At 50.8% G+C, this 14,408-nt stretch overlaps 2 protein-coding genes across 2 annotated transcripts in view; one reads left to right on the top strand and one right to left on the bottom strand.

The window, feature by feature from the left end:
- LOC115141045 (sterol regulatory element-binding protein cleavage-activating protein-like) overlaps positions 1-8,451 on the top strand; it is a 28,203-nt gene extending 19,752 nt beyond the window's left edge. The window contains 9 exon segments of the mRNA XM_029679623.2: positions 2,016-2,217; positions 2,438-2,553; positions 2,862-3,015; positions 3,018-3,368; positions 3,614-3,782; positions 4,587-4,753; positions 4,885-4,965; positions 5,316-5,522; positions 5,637-8,451. Coding sequence (XP_029535483.2) covers positions 2,016-2,217; positions 2,438-2,553; positions 2,862-3,015; positions 3,018-3,368; positions 3,614-3,782; positions 4,587-4,753; positions 4,885-4,965; positions 5,316-5,522; positions 5,637-5,882 — 1,693 coding nt within the window. The 3' untranslated portion in view covers positions 5,883-8,451.
- Positions 8,452-8,584: 133 nt separating this feature from the next.
- Positions 8,585-14,408, bottom strand: part of LOC115141046 (tyrosine-protein phosphatase non-receptor type 23-like) — a 37,615-nt gene continuing 31,791 nt past the window's right edge. Inside the window, 7 exon segments of the mRNA XM_029679628.2 lie at positions 8,585-9,851; positions 10,496-10,612; positions 10,792-10,930; positions 11,039-11,143; positions 11,257-11,441; positions 11,744-12,420; positions 12,423-14,248. Of these exon segments, the coding sequence (XP_029535488.2) occupies positions 9,255-9,851; positions 10,496-10,612; positions 10,792-10,930; positions 11,039-11,143; positions 11,257-11,441; positions 11,744-12,420; positions 12,423-14,248 (3,646 nt within the window). The 3' untranslated portion in view covers positions 8,585-9,254.

Consider the following 14,408-nt stretch of genomic DNA (forward strand, 5'->3'; position numbering starts at 1 on the left):
AAATCAGGACAGGTCGTTTCACTGAGCAGCCATTAAGAACACAGGCTGTAAAACAGTGATCACTAAGGTCATTACAGAAAACACCAGACTGTTACCTATCAGGATTATTTGTGAGGATAACATCGAGGAGAGTAGCCTTTTCTGGGTGTTTGGAGTCATCCCTTGTGGGATTGGTGATAATCTGAGAAAGATTTACGGAGTCCCATTGCTTTTGGACTTGGTCAGGTGGTTTAAGCATGTCCCAGTTTAGGTCACCTTGCAGGATAAATTCAGACTTAGTGTAACACGGAAGCCAAACCGGCTGCGCGCGTGCGCCATCGTGCATACATTTATTTTGTCCCCCCACGCCAAACGCGATCACAACACGCAGGTTAAAATATCAAAGCAAACTCTGAACCAATTACATTAATTTGGGGACAGGTCAAAAAGCATTAATCATGTATGGCAATTTAGCTAGCTAGCTTTCACATGCTAGCTCATTTGTCCTATTTAGCTAGCTTTCACATGCTAGCTAATTTGTCCTATTTAGCTAGCTTGCTGTTGCTAGCTAATTTGTCCTGGGATATAAACATTGAGTTGTTATTTTACCTGAAATGCACAAGGTCCTTTACTCCGACAATTAATCCACACATAAAACGGTCAACCATATCGTTTCTAGTCATCTCTTCTCCTTCCAGGCTTTTTCAACTTATATGGTAAACTTTCATAGCGTTACCACGATGACCTGCAAAACAGTTCGTCTTTCAATCACCCACGTGCATATAACCAATGAGGCGATGGCACGTGGGTACCTGCTTCTATAAACCAATGAGGAGATGGAAGAGGCAGGACTTGCAGTGCGATCTGCGTCAGCAATAGAAAGGAGTTCTATTTTAGCCCTTGGCAACGCAGACGCTCATTGACGCGCGCGAGCAGTGTGGGTGCAATAATTGAATAACATGGATTTCTAAATGTCTTTTTCAATGCTCGCGCACGCGACGTGTCCGGTCTGGATGTAAGGGGCCAGGAGAGAGCTTAGTGCAGGTAGGGTACAGGCCGGTACTGATGGAGGACGATAGCACCCAGCAACAGTCAGCAAAGAGCTATTTGAACATTTAATGCTTAAAACCAGCAAATCATATTGTTTGGGGACAGACTTCGTAGAGGCAACCGTCAGAGACAACCGTCAGAAAATCTCCCTCAGCCTGTTTTATAATAATAATAGTTTTATAAACAAATAAACTGGTTGCCAATCAATGTTAGACACTATTTTAGTATGTTAGGCCTGTGGCGGTGATGGAATTACATTAGTATGATCATTTTCTAACATCATTTCAAGCCTCAAATGGAAAGGCTGCTTTCTGTTGTAGTGTGAATAGAAGTGCAACCATAAGGTGAGGAAAAACAACCATTTTGTTCCTGGCTCTTAACGGTGCACATTTGCATACTTCCACTGAAGTGGTGTGGTTGGCTTGAACATGTGCTATGTGCAGCCAGTTTGTGCACACCACATGGGTATAATCTTTCCCTAAGGGGACAATAAAGTCAGTATGTACACGCTGACTCCATGCATGAGCATGTGTGAGAGAGGACGTGTGCTGGACCAATCAGACTCTGCCGTGGTTTCAGAACTGGTATTGCACGTCGAGCTGGTCACACCCGGGCGGCATGGCAGTGACTCATTCTACACGACAGGTGCTTTTTAGGCTTCTGCCTTTGCAACCGTCTCCACTAGAGGGCCACACTGGACCCATTACATACGGCTCTGCTTTCCAGGCTCTCCTCATGGGGGGACAATAAACAGTCGGTCATGTTATGGAATGTCATTCTGACGAGCTGAGGATTTATGTCGGTACGCCATTGCGTAGTTCACACCTCTCTCAAGGTTCAAGTCTTTCCGTTGTAAGATGCTCTGTGCGGGCCATGAGATGACTTGGTCTCCCCGTCATTGGTGCTCTCTCTCAATGCAATCCAAACCAGCTTTATTGGCACGTATGGAGAAGGCAGCAAACGGGTTATTAACCCTGTCTCTCTAGGGTAGCAGCTCTGGGCCTGGCGGCAGGGGTTCTGCTGGTGCTGCTGCTCTTCTGTCTCTACCGGGTCCTCTGTCCCCGCAACTACGGCCAGAACGGAGTGGCCCATGGACGCCGTCGCCGCGGTGACCTGCCCTGCGACGACTACGGCTACTCGCCACCCATCAGCGAGATCTCCCCCCTGCTGCTGCGTGGACACAGCATGGTGAGAGACTGGGCACACACACACACACACACACACCATTGTTCATTTGCGTGATTATTTACAAGTATCTCTCCTCTCTCTCTTCCTTCCTCTCTATCTCTCCTCTCTCTCTTCCTTCCTCTCTATCTCTCCTCTCTCTCTTCCTTCCTCTCTATCTCTCCTCTCTCTCTTCCTTCCTCTCTATCTCTCTGTTTCTCTTTCTTTCTTTCTCCCCTCCCAGGATATAGAGTGTCTGGCGAGTGATGGCATGCTGTTGGCCAGTTGTTGTCTGGCAGGACAGATCCGTGTGTGGGACGCTCAGACTGGAGACTGCCTCACTGTCATTCCTAAACATGGGTAAGACACGCACACGTGCCATGTACACAAGGTCACCTTGGCCAATACAGGATTACATACACACACCTATGGACAGTTCATGCTTGTATTCATGCATAATGTTTATATTTTTTGGCCTGGCACCATCCACCTCTTCGGAGTACAACTTGTATTATTTTAATAATAAATGTACAATATTAACTTCTTGTCTGTGTTCACCCTTCTTCCCATTCCCATGTCCTTTATTTCTTCCAACATAGTCTTCCCTCCTGTTCTCCTATATGCATATCCAGCCTCCTTCCCTGAACACTAAACTGTCTCTCTGTCAGGCTGCGGCGGAGTAGTAGCAGTGGCTGCTGGGAACAACGGGATGGCTGGGACGCCGTGGGTGTGGCCGAACCTGAGAATCTGGGAGGCGGGATAGAACCAGGGGGCGGGGTTTTCGATGAGGATGAGGGCTATCCCCTCAGGCGGCGGAGCACCCACGCCCGGCCCTCTTTGAGGACCAACCCGACCTCACCCCCCTCATCGACACCAACTTCGACTCCCAGCCCCCCTCCCACCTCCTCCTCACCCCGCCCAGGGATGGCTTTGACTTCGGTGGGCTGGTGGAGAGAGCCTACCTAGAGCACGAGCCTCCCTCGCCGGGCCTCACTGCCTCCTACCCCTCCCCCTCCCCCCCATCGGGACCCCCTCCCCAGAGGAGACGCAGCCTGGGGTACATCCAGCCCCCTGTTCCACAGGGCCAGGGAACCCCGGACTGGGAAAGCGCCGTGTGGGCCATGGAGCTTCGGGGGAACCTCATTGCTGCTGGGAGGAGCAGCGGCAAACTGGAGGTGAGACCCAATCCCAAATCGACCCCCCCCTAGCCCCTACCCCGTCACTAGACACTTTATGATGCTCCCTTGTAGAACAGAAAGGTGCAGAGGGAGTGGATGAGATGAGAAGGGGAAAGAGAGGAGGTAGTGATAATGAGAAAGCAGGAAACAATATTTGCAAGAGGAGAGTGTCAGTAGGAGAAATTGGCAAAGGGAAAGTGAGAAAAGGCCAGGGTAAGTGCACTAATGTGTTATGTGGTTAGCTGTGGGATGCAGTGGAGGGCTCGTTACGCTGCAGTAATGAAGACGGCGTCTCGGGGATCACGGCTCTGGCCTTCCTCAACAACAGGATCGTGGCAGCCAGACTCGACGGCTCTCTAGACTTCTTCACTGTCGACATCAACAAGCCTCTGGGCTTACTGCAGTACAGAGGTGAGCTTCACACACACTGTCAAACGACCCAATGATGTCAATATACACCGAGTGCACAAAACATTAGGAACCTGCTTTTCCCTTGACATAGACTGACCAGGTGAAAGCTATGATCCCTTATTGATGTCACTTGTTAAATCCATAATCAGTGCAGATGAAGGGGAGGAGACAGGTTAAAGAAGGATATTTAAGCCTTGAGACAATTGAGACATGGATTGTGTGTGTGCCATTCCGAGGGTGAATGGGCAAGACAAAATATTTAAGTGCATTTGAACGGGGTATGGTAGTAGGTGCCAGGTGCACCGGTTTGAGTGTGTCAAGAACTGCAACGCTGCTGGGTTTTTCACGCTTAACCGTTTCCTGTGTGTATCAAGAATGGTCCACCACCCAAAGGACATCCAGCCAACATGACACAACTGTGTGAAGCATTAGGCAACATGGGCCAGCATCCCTGTGGAATACTTTCGACACCTTGTAGAGTCCATGCCCCGATGAGTTGAGGCTGTTCTGAGGGCAACAGGGGGTGCAACTCAATATTAGGAAGGTGTTCATAATGTTTTGTACACTCAGTGTATGTCTAATATGCTTGGAAAGTCGATCGGTAAAATGTCAACAACTGAAGTCACCTGGTCATTCTTGGAGACGTTATTGACCGGGCAGTACTACGGTAGCTATCAACTGGGTAGTTAACTAATTATCAAGTAAGGTGTCTCCGGCTATGGTTACTTTTGACATTTTGTGACGTCTCGACTTTTGGAGCGTTTTAACTGTAGACATGTGTGTGTGTGTGTGTGCGCGTACCAGGTCCTCCCGGGCGTAGTAACATACCGCCCTCGCCTTGCTACAGCAGTGAGGATGTGATCTCATGCCAGCTGACGCGCTCGGTGCAGTGTGCCCACCAGAAACCCATCACGGTGCTGCGAGCCGCTGCCGGCAGAGTGGTCACTGGCAGCCAGGATCACACGGTCAGGGTGAGTGAGAACACAAACGCACACAGAAACACACACACACATGTGGACTCTTGTGTATATCATTCACCAACCTAAAACAGAATAAAATGTACACTCACTCACACACACTGAAACCCTTCTGTGTGTGTCAGGTATATCGTCTGGAGGACTCATGCTGTCTCTTCACGCTCCAGGGCCACTCTGGGGGAATCACTGCCATCTACATAGACCAGGTTAGTCAATGGTACAGTCTGTACCCCCACCCCCCAGAGGGATAGTTATGCAATGTAGCAATGGGCTCACCTTGCTCCTAAAATACCACCTTTTCCGAACCTTGTGTACCAGTCTTGCTGGGTGTGCATGAGTCACTAAGGCACAGGCAGCCCAATTCTGATATTTTTTTGCACTGATCCTTTTGAGTGTAAGCCCCCCTTACTAGCAGGGCACATCGTAGCAAAACATTTTGCAACGGAAAATGTGTATTTCTTATGAACAACTCCAGGTAGTCCCTCCCCAGAGCAGTCCACTTTTTTCTGTTTGTACTTAATGAATATGTGAAGTATCAGTCATTGTCGTGTTGCAGACCATGGTTCTGGCCAGTGGGGGGCAGGACGGAGCAATCTGTCTGTGGGATGTGCTGACGGGCAGCCGGGTGAGCCACGTGTACGGTCACCGCGGCGACGTGACCTCGCTGGTGTGCACCACATCGTGCGTGATCAGCAGCGGCCTTGACGACCTCATCTGCATCTGGGACCGCAGCACGGGCATCAAGCTCTACTCCATACAGCAGGTGGGTGGGTGTGTGTGTGTGTGTGTGTGTAAACTAGTCTCCTGTTTTTCAACGATAGTTTATGCCTCTTCGTCTGCTTCAATCCCAATTTTCCTTTCTTTTCCTCTCCCCTAGGAGGTGGGCTGTGGTGCTAGTCTGGGGGTCATCTCTGAGTCTCTCCTGGTGACAGGGGGCCAGGGCTGTGTGTCCTTCTGGGACCTGAACTTCGGGGACCTCCTCCAGACGGTCTACCTGGGCCAGAGCAGCGACGGCCAGGGGGTCCGCCAGCTCGTGGTGCTGAACAACGCCGCCATCGTCTGCGACTTTGGCTCCGAGCTCAGCCTGGTTTATGTACCCTCGGTGCTGGAGAAGCTGGACTGAGCAGTAGCAGAACTAGGACAGGCGCCACACAGTGGCCTGGAGGAGTAGATGAAATGGTCAGTACTGACAATGGGGATACCTGCAAACGCAACTCATTTTGGCCCTACACTACGCTGCAGTTGGACAATCTTCTTGGAAAGAGTTGACGTGATTGGCTAATTTAGATCGTTAGCACTTCACCCGATTAGGTGGGAGGTCATTTCTATAGCAATACATAACGTTTTTTATAAAGCTAATGTCTGGTTGGAGAGACAGATGTACAGACAGACAGACTTACAAGTGGTCAACCTGCCACAGGGTGAGGTCTGTCTGACCAGAAAGATGACCCTTGACCTTGTTAGTAGCTCAGGGGGTTTGTATCCAAGGGGTTACCATCCAACAATCAGTCTGTCACTGCACTCTATGATGCTGTCATTGGAGGAGTGTTTGATACCACGCCAGCCAATCAGTGTGGCAGGCTCAGGGCTGTTGGGCTAAGCTAAGCAGTTACTAGCATGTGTGTGTTTTGTGTCCTGGGAAAGAAACAGTCCCTTTTATGGTGAAACACTGCTGACAAAAATCCTTCATTATTGTGTGTGTGTGCGAGATAACTGGATATGATTACTGTAATGAAATGCACCTTGAGAGGGGGTTGTTTTTTATCTTTAAATCTATTTATTAGTGATACATTTTAAAGTAACAATTTGAGATGTGCATAATATAATGTGCAGATGTCATAAATGTAGGGTTAGATTTTTTTATTTTTTTTAAACATTGGTTATGATGAATATTTGTAATATGAATATTTTGGAACTGAAGTGTTTTCTTGTAGTTGGAGATTGAGGGGGAGAGGTTCCTTGCCTTACCAAGCCTCAGGCTCTGATTTTAGGGCTACTGTTGCTGCAAGAGGACCCATCTGGGCCCCTAAGGAGGCTCTATACCTCTACACTTTCTGCTTGAATTTGAGATGTGCATCTGAAGGTGTGGCAGCTCTACATTTGCTGCTCTCTTCCCATGTTGACTGGGCCCAGGAGAAATGTCAGATCATTTGAGATTGTGAATATGTTTTACGTTAGTAACATTGTCATGCTACCATTGTATATGTCTTGTTCTCTGACTAAAGGTTCCATTGAGGAAATCACGTTACTTTTTCAATGCCTAAAATGGCTTCCTCTTGAAAAACATCTTACAACTGAGTTTCTCTGTCTATGTTTTTTCCCAATACAATGAAACGGTCCCTTACTTTCCCTTATCTCTGTAATTCTCTGCTTGTGAGTTTGAGAACCCTATCAGGCATAACAGGAGAGGATGGGTAGTGTACCAGTAATGTGGTGATAACTCCACCTTGGCCCAGCTAGTCTTTTCAAGTGAGCAAAGGAGTCAGCAAGGGCCTCAGACTAGGAATATGAGGAGTTTGATGGTACCCTCTAGCTTGGACCCCCTCTACTAACTCAACCTTTCTTCCAGCCCCTTAGCGATAGCCTGCAGACACACGCAATGCAGAGAGCGTGTAATGGGCTTGACATTAGCCTACTTGGTTACTTACACCCATAGCTGAATGTAGGTCCGTGACGCTTGATATTGAAAAGCAAATCCCCTCAACTCCTACATACAGAAATATAACACACTAACTTGTGCACTAACTCTTAACCCTCTGAAATGCACACACACTCACACACCAGGCACTTTGAAACACAATGTATAGAAAGACATTCAGAAACACATCAGACTTGTGAATGCAGGGTGGACAGCTTTAGTCCTCAAGTGTTGCGACGTCTCCTGGTTTATCAATAACATGAATTGAAGACAAACGAAAACCCAGACGGACTGGAGTTGTGCTCCCATGTTCTATTGTAACATTTCTAATTTATTTTGTGTAAATAATAGGTAAATGCTTTAGAGTGTGTAGATTCACTTATAATTTGAAGATCATTTTTTACTTCCTGACCAAATGGTCTCTTTCTGGCAGTGTGGTGGGGGTTGATGATGATGACTTGGGTCTCGAAGGAATGAATGTTGAAGGATATAAACTGCTGCCTGTGTTGGGCAGTAAAATATGGTTGTGTTCCAAGTCCTTTTAAGCTGCCTTATCTCCTTGCTTGCAAATAATGATGTTATAGTTATTTAACAGACATCCATCCATTGCAGCAGTTCACACACATTCAGTCACAATATGTGGCCTATGCAGGAATTAAACCGCACAACTCTGGTGTTGCGAGCACTATGCTCCAAACATTAGAACGTTTATGGAACAGGACCTGTCTTACATATGTTTCCCAGCGTTCTGCCACTGTACTATCAGTAGTGATGAAAGGAGATGAGAAGGGAAGCATTTAAGATAATTGGAACACAGCCCATGTCCCCTTGATCTGTTCCTTTTGGTCCTACAAAATAGTTGACAGGGGGAGGGGCAGAGAGAAACCGGTGTAAATATTGTTTTTGTGGAATCATAGGCCTGTTCTGCCCCCCTCCGCCCTTCGGTTGGCTAGGGTACACAGACTGTAGTGGCGGTAGCAAATGTTCTGGACTATTTTTAACACGGGAGCAAAACTTTGTACTAATTTCCAAATAAAGAGGCTTTGATACCTTGTCATGTGGTCTGTAGTCTGATTTTTGTAGAAAAGTGGATACTCACTTGAGAAATAAACCATATATCAATTCAAACATTCCATAAGCTGTGGGTGTGTATTTTAAATACAGTAGTCAAAACCATGACAACGTAATAACGTGAGGGTAGTTACATTTATTCAAGATATATTTACAGTGTTAATGAAAGACAAGAAAAACATTTTAAGACGTGCCGATTCATGTATGCATGCGGTTACCACAACGACGCCTTCGTCTGCAGGCTCCTCCCCCACCCTTTGGCCTCTGTCTGCGTCACCTTAGTGCAACCATATCAGTCACTACCGTCATCATCTTAGTCCACATGAAGAGCCCAAGCCAACCCCGTGCCTGGAGAGACCAGCTGTACGAGGGGACCATAGAAACTGCTGCTAGGATGGCGTGCTGGGATTGTAGTGATGCCGAGTGGCCAGCTCTGAAGCATGGAGTGAAGAACAGTCCCATCTGGTACAAGTAGAAACACAGACAAAGAGAAGGAAAGAAAAGACGAGTGCTCCATGATTTGGTCCCAGAAGCACAGCCAGGCCACCAGTGATGGGAGGCGGAATGTATGACCCCTGAAGCAACAGAAAGGCCCAGGTTCAAACCAACCCCTTGCCCCTACCACTAAGCACTTCTAGTTGTGATTCTTGGAGTTTCCACCATTCTAGTAATTTTGGTTCATTAACTAAGAATCAGAATCAAGAAGAACTAGTACTAAAGGCTACAGGTCAGTTTGACACACGGCTATGAAGTGAGAAAGAAAGAGGGCGTCGTGGCTCCTGTGTTTCAGTTCTTGTTGAGGCTCCAGAGCGGGTCTAGGCTGCTCAGGGGGTCGTCTCCCCCCTCCTCGCTGGGCCCCTGGTGGAGGCCCTGGCCCTCGGCAGGCTGCAGGAAGCTCTGCTTAGTGACACGGTGCTTCCCCTTGCACCCACCACCCTCCATGGAGAAGGCCTCGGGAGTCAGAGAGGCCAGCAGCTCCAGGGAGTTTGGGGCCGGGCCAGAGGGAGGGGCTGGATCAGGGGTCACCTCTGGGACTGCATGGTTATTGGCTGTGGGGGGAGAGGAAGGGGCGGTGGCATCCACACCATTGGGTGATTGGGACTGAACCTTCTCTGGGGAGGAGAGTAGGGTCTTGCTGGGAGAGGGGTCCCGGGCGGTGGCGGGGGCTGGCTCTAGCTCTCTATCCAAGGGCAGGTCGGTGGGGGGGTTGAAGGGTTGGTCCTCCAGACCAGAGGAAGCGCCACTGTCGAGGACAGGGTCCATGGCTGGGTCAGTGGCACTGGGAGGCCGGATGCTGAGTTTGGCGATGGTGGCCTGAATGGAGCTGATGGTCATGTCACCTCCCAGAACTATGTCCTGTTGCGACTCCTGGCGAGAGTAAGGCTACAGGGAAAAGACAACCAGACAATATTTAGACAGGAGTCGCATAGACGGGTTGGTTGTCAAGCAACAGCAGCGAAACGTAAGCAACTATGGGGCAAAACAGACAGGGTTGGCTTAGATTGTTGACAACATGCAAACTATATTTTGTCTCCAATGTTTATTGAAAACATAAATGTGCACAATGAACACTCTCATAAATGTGCACAATGAACACTCATAAATGTGCACAATGTCTCTCAAATACATCATTACAGATGTTGGTTAGCTAGCAAATTTTTTGCCATATTGACATTGACATGAAATCAGTGAAAACAAGATAAAACTAGCTGAAACAACTCCCCACATGGCAGTTTCTTGTCATTGTTGCTAGCTATCTGGCCATCCAGAATCACAACAACTCATATACTTCTGCCCCATTGAAGCGTGCACATAGTTTTCGTGACGTTGTCAGCTAACCCATCTATAGGGCCTCTCAATTTTAGCTTACATCGAGTGCAAATAAAATTGTTTTTCCAACTACATTTTCAATAGGAGCATATTTACGACTTCAATCACCACTACTCACTATCCATTCAGGTGCCTGAGACTCTAAAGCCTGAATGCCAAAAGGATCAAAAACTGTCTCAGTGAGAGACTGGGCTCACTTTGGTGGCAGCAGTGCTGGGTGTCTTGCTGCAAGGGGCGGTAGGTAGGTAGCCGTGTCTCTGGAGGACCTGCTCAGCGTGTTTCAGCACCGCCTCGTAACAGAACTTCAGGTGCAGCTGTGGACAGACACCAGAGAGAGGAGACAACTTGAAGAGCCATCACACCTACAAACAAACACTGACTCAATGCACTGGGCTTGAGCTTTACTAGAGAACTTGCCTATGTGACGTCACTCTTACGAGACTGCACATTCAACCCCTTGTAAGCATGAGGTCGTTAGGTGTGTGTCTCTAACCTTCTCCTGCAACATGTTCTTCCTCTGCTGCCTCATCTTCTTGACCAGTAGAGGTAGGTCAGGGATGCTGTTCCCTGCCTCCAGCTCCTGTACCGCTGCATACAGCAGACAGAGGGCGCCAGTACGCCCCACGCCAGAGCTGAGGTCACGGAGAGAGACCGGGTTCGTGGCAATACTCACATACATGGGGTTTTGATTCATCATCATGATGTTTGGTGATAGTAATAAAATAGCATGTGTGTGTTACCTGCAGTGCACAACAATAGGTGTGTATAAGGGCCTCTGGTGCAGGTAGTATCCATGAACCTCCTGGATGAAGCAGATGACATTGCTCTTGCTCTCAGGAAGACCCCTGGGAGGGGGAGGGGGGGGAGAGAGAGAGAGAAGAAGTGAAATGGTATTTGATAGCCAGATATTAATTTTCATGCATACAGTGGTTATTCAGTTGTTACTGTGTGGACTCACAGCTCAGGCCAGGAGGTGAACTGTAGGTGTATGACGGTGCGTTTGAGGCTCTGGTCACGATATTGCAGGCCAATCATTCGCTCCACGTGGGTGGGCGTGGTCTTCTGCGTAGTCAGGGTGACTGTGATTGGTCCCTGAGCAAGCTGCTGGCCGCGTTCTGTCGGGAAATATCGCAAAACCTTTCCCTACGGAAACACAGTAAAGAAACAACTAGGAGTTGGGATTCTCTCAATAAATGACAATGTGTAAATCAAAATATGGACCGATAACTTCCAATGAAATAATAAATGTGTTTTCACAAACGTTTAGTCTGGAAGTAAATAAACCATCTCATCAAAGTTCTGCATTATCCAATTCCTTACCTACCTTTTATTCCTTCTTGGGTATAACAAACAAACAGGTGGTACATCTACCACCCACAGTAGTAAGCCTTTATGAGCGACCCCTAGAATGACCCATTCCTTCTCCTCTGAGTGTGTGTTCATACCTTATCTAACTCCTGCTCTGAGACCAGCATGACCACCAGCGAAACCTTCTGCTCCCACACCATGAGCCAGAAGTCGGCGGCCGTGCCCGACAGCGGCGCCTGCGTGGCGATGAGGCGCGGGCAGTAGGGCGACAGCTCCTCCACAAAGCTGCCGTTGATGTAGTCGTCCTTGCCCGAGCGCAGCAGCACGCGGTTACAGTCGTAGGGCATCACGTCCTGGTGACGGTTCTTCATGGTGTAGCAGCGGGCGATGGCGATGGACAGCTGCCTGGCGTCCCTCTCCTGCCCCTCCTGGAGCTCCTTCCAGCGGGCATCCAGTGGCGACAGGCCACCTTCGTCCACCGACGGGCGCTCCAGAGACTCCACGGCCAACCGGAAGCGTTCCAGTTCGCCGCAGAGGCGGGCTACGCGTTCAGGGGCTTGGTACGGGTCGCCCTGGATCAGCCGGATGCCCTGGGAGCTCTTCTTGCGGCGCTCCCCGTCCTGAGGGTCAGCCTTGGTGGGTTGGAGGACGTTGGCGGGGGCTTTGGGGCCACCGGGCTGGCTCTCTGGGCTGGAGGAGAGCAGGTCGTCTGTGATGGAGTTCTGGCGCGGGAAGAGGGAGGTGGAGGGGGATGAGGAGGAAGGGAGAGAGGGTGGACCGCCAGGGGTGGGGGCTGGGGAGGGCCTCTGGGGGCCAGGCCTAGGGAAGAGGGGCCTGGGGAGGGAGAAGGGGAAGGTGAGGGCGAGGGAAGGATGACATTAGGTGGGAGGGCCACTGGAGGAGCTCCAGCAGTTGGTGGAATCATGTGCTGGGGAGGAGGCCGAGGTTGGCCCATAGAGGTGGGCTGTGGTGGGGTTCCGGGAGTGCCGTTCACACCTGAAGGAGTAGCGTACATGGTGGGGGTCATGGGGGCTACAGGTTGAGGAGCCTGGGACTGTTGGGGGGCTGAATGAGGCATTATAGGAGGCTGGTAGCCCTGTGGTAACTGGGGCTGGTAGACATGTTGGGGGGGTTGACCAGGGTGGGGCATCTGAGGCCCCTGAGGTGGGAGGGGGCCCCTGGGCAGGTAAGCCTGAGGGAGGTGGACATGATGGGGCTGGGAAGCAGGGGGCATCTGCTGGTGCAGGCCAGGGGGCATGGGCTGGCTGGTGGGGGGCAGGTAAGCCTGGGAAACTGGGGGCATCAGCTGGCTGTTAGCGGGCATCTGCTGATGAGGGCCAGGGTGCATTTGTGGATGAGGGTGCATTTGCTGGGCGTTGGGATGCATTTGTTGTTGTTGGGAAGGTAGCATCTGCTGATGAGGGTGCGGGGGCATCTGTTGGTTGGCAGGTTGCATGTATGGTTGGGAGACAGGGGGCATGGGCTGGGCAGTGGGGGGCATCTGTGGGTGAGGGCCCCTTGGGATCATGTGTTGGGGCTGTTGGGGTGGGTAGCCCTGCTGAGGGTGTTGAGGCTGATAGCCCTGTGGTAACTGGGGCTGGTAGCCAAGCTGGGGTTGTGGCTGGGGCTGACCAGGATATGGTTGTTGATACTGGGGGGGCATGGGTGGCCGGGGCTGGTGCTGGGGGGGCATGTACTGTGGGTAACCCTGCTGGGCCTGGGGTCGGGGCCCGGGCATAGCCCTGGGGGCAGACTGGTAGCCAGGGGGCAGCTGCCCAGGAGGGTGTTGGTACTGCTGCTGTGGATGTTGGTGTGGTACCTGGCTGGGCGCTTGCATGGGCACCCCAGGCTGGGTCATGTACTGTGGGTACACACCCATCTGTGGGGGAACAGCGTAGCCTGCAGAGACAGTATGTGGTACAGGGTGGCGTGGGGCTGAGTTATAACTGAGGATGGGGGTCTGGATACTATCTACTGTAGTAGTGGAGGGACGGAAAGGGGCACGGACTCCCCCAGTTTGGGGGGCTTGCGGCTGGGGAGGGCCATAGCCAGAAACAGGGGTCTGCTGGGGGGGTAGCTGAGTGAAGGGTCCGCGAGGGAAACCCTGGGCGGGGAGCGGGCCAGGGAAATGGTGCGGGCGAAGGTTTGGGGGGAACTGAGGGGTATAGAGCGGTGCCCCAGGTGCCCCTGGCCAGGGTAACGAAGCATTGCCACCCAGATTGGCACCGGGAAGGAAAGCCTCAGGTCCCGGGCGAAGGGCAGAGTGCAGGGAGGGGTGGTCGGGGGGTAGACTATGAAGCTCGTCAGGCAGGTCTCCTCCCAGGCTCAGTATAGCAGCGTTGATCTGGGCTAGCTCAGCATCCTCAAGACTAGAACAGGCAGAGTCCACGTCTGAGCCCCCCTTGGACCCCAGGGACGGTTTGGCTGCAGTGGGCCGAGAAGGGGGGTTCTTCTGGGTCTCCCTGTCCAGCACGGCCTTCCTCTCCTCCTCCCTGCCCTGACACAGAGTCTTAGCTCTCTCCAGCAGGCGGGAGGACTTGGTCTCCAGGTCCTCGTAGAACTCCTTCCCCTCCTGGGACTTTTTCATCAGGTCCTCGTAAGCCTCATAGGACGCCACCAGGGTCTGCACTGTGCCGTTCCACCTGAGAGTTGGAGCGAGAGAAAGGAAGGAGGAGAAGAGGAAGAGAAAGGGAGAGGTGAGATAACTTCTTCAGTAACAATGACATGAGGCTAATGCTTTATGTTTCTAGTGTTTCCATTTGTCTGCTCCGATTTGTTTGTGTGTTCTGATTCTCTTTATTG

Source organism: Oncorhynchus nerka, linkage group LG14, assembly GCF_034236695.1.
Source record: "Oncorhynchus nerka isolate Pitt River linkage group LG14, Oner_Uvic_2.0, whole genome shotgun sequence".
NCBI classification, from domain to species: Eukaryota; Metazoa; Chordata; class Actinopteri; order Salmoniformes; family Salmonidae; genus Oncorhynchus; species Oncorhynchus nerka.